Source organism: Halyomorpha halys, unplaced genomic scaffold (genome assembly GCF_000696795.3).
Source record: "Halyomorpha halys isolate HHAL.00 unplaced genomic scaffold, Hhal_1.1 Scaffold894.1, whole genome shotgun sequence".
Lineage (NCBI taxonomy): Eukaryota > Metazoa > Arthropoda > Insecta > Hemiptera > Pentatomidae > Halyomorpha > Halyomorpha halys.
In genome coordinates, this window is record NW_027110846.1 from 626,562 (window position 1) to 632,694 (window position 6,133).

At 28.5% G+C, this 6,133-nt stretch overlaps 1 protein-coding gene across 3 annotated transcripts in view; it reads left to right on the plus strand.

The window, feature by feature from the left end:
- Window positions 1-2,736: 2,736 nt before the first annotated feature.
- Window positions 2,737-6,133, plus strand: part of LOC106686883 (phenoloxidase-activating factor 3) — a 21,944-nt gene continuing 18,547 nt past the window's right edge. For 2 of the 3 annotated variants that reach the window (XM_024362334.2, XM_067048936.1), the window contains exons 1-3: window positions 2,738-2,846; window positions 4,948-4,974; window positions 5,854-6,027. In XM_024362334.2, coding sequence (XP_024218102.1) covers window positions 2,816-2,846; window positions 4,948-4,974; window positions 5,854-6,027 — 232 coding nt within the window. In that variant the 5' untranslated portion in view covers window positions 2,738-2,815. Of the gene's footprint in view, window positions 2,847-4,947; window positions 4,975-5,853; window positions 6,028-6,133 lie in introns of all 3 variants that reach the window. The other variant, XM_024362339.2, reaches the window with a different exon arrangement.

The window sequence follows — 6,133 nt, forward strand, 5'->3', positions numbered from 1 at the left end:
CAGTAGTTTCAATCAAAATGCGACTTTTATATTGGACTAAAAAACTTTTAGAGCATTCAGTAGGAATGAAAAATAAATTTATATTAAAATATCACCACGTTTATCGAAATAAAAGAAACATATTATTCTATTCTGTGCGTACATTGGTTCATATTTGAATCATTGAATGTTAAAAAGGCAATTCTCCACTAGCCTCAACGTTTGGCGAACTAAAAGTATGTTTGTGAAATATAAAAAAAAATATACTTTTTTTAGCTTCGATTAGATTAAATTAGATTTTTAAATAATCCATGTAGCATATAACTTGGTCACCTATAGATGACTAGGCAAACATCACCTTTGCTGTGGATTGCCTAAAACAAATAAGTGTAAATTAGTGGTGGAGTGTTTATGCTATTGCAGTGTATGTGATTTTTGAGGAAAAAAATTTGGAGTAAATAATTTTTTTTTTTTTTTTATTATTTTTCGAAAATTCTTATCCCAGGGTTTCTTGAGGTGCGAAAACGAATATTAAATTTATTTCTCTATACACCAATATTTTGTCCCACTTCCCTTGTTTTGTCGGTCTAAATTGTTTTAATCCTGTGCCGCTATTGTGTCATAGTGAGGTAATAATATATGATATGAATAGATTTTTTTCGGATGTAGAATAATATTCAATGGTATTAATTGAGTTTAAATGTAATGAAAATCATATGATATTACCTTAATTTTATTACTTACTTTAGTTTTATTTAATTTATTACTTAAGTTTGATTTTTTTTGTAACAAAATAAAGTTGACAGTGTAGGCTATATTTTGGGACACCTGGACTTGATATGACTTCCAGCTACCACTTCTTAAGTTTAGTTAGAACTTCCAGCTATATTATTAACATTTAAATTTTCAGCTTCATTGCTGCACAGTGAGGTGGTTTGAGCAATTTAATAGATTAAAACTATTTCTTCGGGTTTATTGTTTGAAATTTCATTTTCTGTTGGTCTACACTACATATAAATGATCGAAGTCCAAAGATAAAACCATTATACATATGTAACGTACGATGTTACATTAACCATCATAATATTCAATCGTCATCAAAATCGCTTTTACAAATTATAATCCCTATTTTGTAGCCTATAATCGGATTCTAGATTGAATTTTATGAAGAATCTACTCCTTGATTTTTAACAATGTAGGAAGCGCAGAGTGCGTGAAATGAAATGTTGCTCTACTAACATGATTTAAGAATACTTGGGGTATAATAATTTTTTTTGTAAACCATTATATTTTTTGTTATTATTTTATTTTTTATATACACACATTTTTATCATTATTACTATTTTATTTTATGGGAAAAACTGGTGATAGATTAATAAAGAGGCGTAATATTAATTCAGAATCTTTAGAAACTGATCCTACCATGGCAATTACATATTAAATGACCTAAGAAAATTATGAACATTTGTCCAGTTTCGATGGAAATCCTTACGATGTAGTATTTTTTGTTAATGACGTTAGATAAATTTTTAATAATGTATGATCAGACAATAATACGTTAAAAAATCAAAATCACGATCAGTTACTAACCATTGTTAAATCAAAATTAAAAGGATTTGCTAGAGACTGCCTGTTAACAAACACATTCGATTCAGTTGAAGACTTACTTAAATATTTAACACAACAATTTAAAGAATCGCGTACAGTGGAACAATTAAAACGCGAATTCATGCTCACCTTTCCTTACAGAAGAGAACACCCAGTTGATTTTATAAATAGAATTAGATGGTAGTAAATTGAAATATAATTCCACGATTATCAATCAATTTATTTTTTAATATTCAATTATCAGTTATCAATTTTTATCATTTATGATTCAATTCAATATTTTGTATAATTCCAAATTTGTTTGTATACTATTCCTTTTCAATTTTATGTTTCTCTAAATGTTGTTGTTAGCTCTTTTGTTCTATAGCCCTGATGAAGACCTGAAACTCAGGTCGAAACGTCAGCATAAAATAAATAAATATGGTTTTGTTTATTTATGTTGTTCTTTGCTGACCGCACCCCCCGACAAACTTCTCCAATCATTAATCTACGGTCAACTATCTACACCTCGTCATCTTTTTCATTTTGTCTTCATTTACTTGCAAGCCGATTTTCTCTGTTTTTCATAATAGTCTTTGCAAGTCTTTCCATGTCATCTTGGTTACTTCCTAGGAACGCAATAACTACCAAAATATTATTACTAAATTTCCAGAATAAAAAAAATTGACCATTTATAAAAAAAATTAATTTTTATCTGAAATCAATATCTCCAAGATTTGCGGTTCAAAGCGACTAATTTTGTCGATATTAATGACTGGATATCTCGAACAAGCCTTCTTAAATAACATCTCCAGGATTGATTATCAAACGCACTATCGAATATTTATTAAAATATAGAAATCAACGTTAGTTTCCTATTACCTTATCTCATATTTTAAAGAAGCTTTCATGTTGTTACTCATGCAAATTTCTGACTTTTGATAATCCATAGTTAAATATAAGTAATAGTTTTGAGCACAAATAATTATCACTGAAATATGCCCCCACAAACTCATTTTTTGTGAGCTCCTACAATAAATAAAATAATTAGAATATACTACTGAAAGTTAATAGAATTTTAAGGGACACTGTCAACAATAAAACATTTGTAATTTACATAATTGCGATCTTGATCCGCCAAAAAGAAATAAAATTTTCAAAACCAGTTAGTGCTTATTTCCTCAAGGAATATACAGTGAAGGTCACTAGAAGCATTAGTGCTAACATTTTAGGTCAGAGCTGCCTAGTTATGCTGTCTATCTTCATCAGCTTTATTTCCTGTTAAGTATTTTTTACTTCTATATGTTTTGTTATGATACTTAATTAGGGTTTTTATGTTCACCTGTCCACTTTGTGAACTTTTTTATTTTTGATCAATCCAATCAAATAATAAGAAGGGCATGAAGTTAATAAGTACTACTTTGGGAAATATTTACTTTTTAAATAACAGGAAGTAAGAATAAGTGAGTTTTTGTAACTGTATAAGGTTTCTTATTTTTATTGTACATCTATAGATTAGTATTTACATTTATCAACACTTGTCATGAATTCTGGTCTATCAGAAACTCAAATAAGAAAGGGAATAATTTTGTTATTTTATCCCAAGTTTAGAAAATACTTCTCAATTTGGTTGAATAATCTTTTTTTAAGGATGAGAGATGTAGCTAAAATGAAAACGTATTGACAGAAGTGATAATAAACAAAATTTTAAGTACATTTAATAATCCATAGTGTAACAAGTGAAGATATCAGAGCAAGTAGATGGTATGTTACAAAAATTTGAATCTTAAAAAGAATTTGAATGAAACCCCATGAAGGTTTTTGGTAATGAAGTGTCTATTGTTTCTAGACCAACTGTTGTGTAAGTAGGTGATTTGGTTGAGACTCAACTACAAGGTTTTCCCCAATTAAAGCTTACTCACTTAATAGAGTGCCCCATGAGGGTTGATCTATGGTTGATGCAACAGAAATAAATAATTATATACCACAGCTAGACTGTTGTCGAATTCAGGGAGGGTTTTATAAATATAGACAAAGAGTGTATGTTTCTGTTAATAGACATAATGAACTGACTGGCGACTGGCCTTCAGAACAAATAAACATGCCTGTCTCTTTGTTTCCAGCAGTGCCATAGTGTCGCCATCTCCTTTTTTATACACAAACCAAACAATAAAACCTATTTTCAACAACACAGACTCAAACCCAGCCTTGGAAGATAAGATCGAAATGCTTGTTTAGTTTAGGTATTCCCTGGAGTAAAAGTTTGGGGATATTACCCAAACTAATTTTTATATGCTGGTATGGCTGGTTTAAATAAAGAAGTGGACTGTATGTATAAATTATAATTATGATGAACAGAATAAAATGCCTCTATTTTGGATGATTAATGACAATAGATTATATTTTGCCAAAGATGATTACAATTTGTATTATTGTGTTAGCTTTAATTTTGATAGATTACAATTACTTGATGTTGATTTATAGTGAGGACTTGTTCTTCTGCTGTATTCTTTAGTTCCTTCATCCAGGTTTCCTCTACTGCCTGGCGGTGTTGATTAACCTATTCGCTCATCCTGAGAAAATAGTTGACTGCCAATTATCCTAGACAGCCTGTGTTCACTTGTCTGTGTTACCTCTTCACTCTCAAGGGGTACTTAGCTTACTTCTTTTTTCTCCCACTAGATGGCAACATTTTGATATTCATCTTGATTTCTATTCAAACGTGAGGGGGGACATTTTCCCCAAACAATGCTCTACACACTGAGTTCTTTTGAAACTAATTGAGGTATTGAGTTTAGAATAAGTATAATAATTTTAAGTAACAATAAGTAATTTTCAAACCATAGATGAATTTTTAATTTAAAATTATCAACTATCATAGATAGGACCCTATAATACAGAATAATGGTTGAAGATAACATAAATCATAGGGCAATGCATTGCTAGATTGAGTTAAACCTTTCTTCAATGAAAGTGTACAAATAATTCAGATTCATACGAATATTTTAGCCCACTCCTAAAGGAAAACATTTACTAATTTTCATTCCTCTTGAGGATATTTCTTATTCACATTTCAGTTTTATTATTTATTATATTTATTACTTTTATACATTAATTATTAATTGAAACTTTAATATGTTTGTGTATTTGAAATGTTATAATTAATATTTTTTTTCCAAATAATTCAATAGCTAGGAGTATTGTATTATCCTTTATCTCCAACCACCAATAAACTGATTTTCTTAATTGGAAATATATAATTTTACTTAATCTAATTTATTATAAGCGAAATATAAGTGACTAAAGGTTTTATTTTTTTATTTGAATCATGCTATAAATGATACAAATAATGTTATAAAAATGTCTGTTTTATTGTTCTAGATGGAAGCATAGCTGCTGATCATCAAGGTATCTTTTACAATTAATTATTGATGTAAAAATAGTTTCTCTAGACGTAGACAGTGAGGGAGAGGAGACTATAATTGAATTTTAACCCTCAAACTGCCTTGAAGGCCAAAGTTAATTCCTTCTCTACTTCAGTCCGTTTGATAGTGATAATGGAGATGTAATTAGAAATAGTTTCAGGAGAAGCTATATTTGGCTTAAGGTTTCAGATGCATTAATGATGTTATAAAAGTTATGGAGAAACTAATGGAAGAATTTGACAAAATATGCAGGAAGAAATTGGAAGTTAAGATGACACAATAGAAGGATATTGTGACCAAGAGTGATGGAAATGCTTAAAATAAGATATTAGATTTTTTATAAATTAAAAAAAATTATTTGATAATAATAATAAGATATTAAATAGTATAAATTTGTTTGTCAGTTTATAATGTTACATTAATTTTTGAAAGGAACAAGAAATTTTCCTTTTTTAGAAAATTTTATTATTTTACGAAAATAAAATATCTTCATTGATACAAGAACAGGAAAAAAAAAATCTATTCTGGTTTAACGTTCAGTTAAAAAAACTTAAAGGACAAAAAAAATCTTTATCCCTGTTCAATATTCAACTAGAATAATTTAAAGGGTAGAAATAAATTTATTATCCTAGTAGAAAGTTCAGTTAAAATAATTTATGACATAAAGTTGGAATATTCTTTATGCTAACTCAAACATTTTCACAAATAAAACAAATTTAGTGAATCTCCTTCAATCACTATGAAATAAAAAAGAAAAAACTAAAACGCATTAACTTATTAAGCTTTAACTTTAGATTTTTTGAAGATGTTAATTTCTCTTCATCTATTCAATCCTGTTTTATTGTGATTCATAATTTTTCAGATTGCGGAACCAGATATCCTTTGAACCGCTTTAAACCTGTTATATCATATGGTAGTAAAACACTTCATTCAGAATTCCCTTGGCATGTGGCTATTTATAAACAGTACAGTACTGATGAAAGTGGTGAATATATTTGTGGGGGGAGCATAATTCATCCAAAAGTTATTTTAACAGGTATCAATACAGGAATTCTTGCCAAATTTTATATTGATCTAATTATTTTATTTATAAAAGTAGAAGATTATTTTTTTTTCTTACTCTACACATTTTTTTATTTATT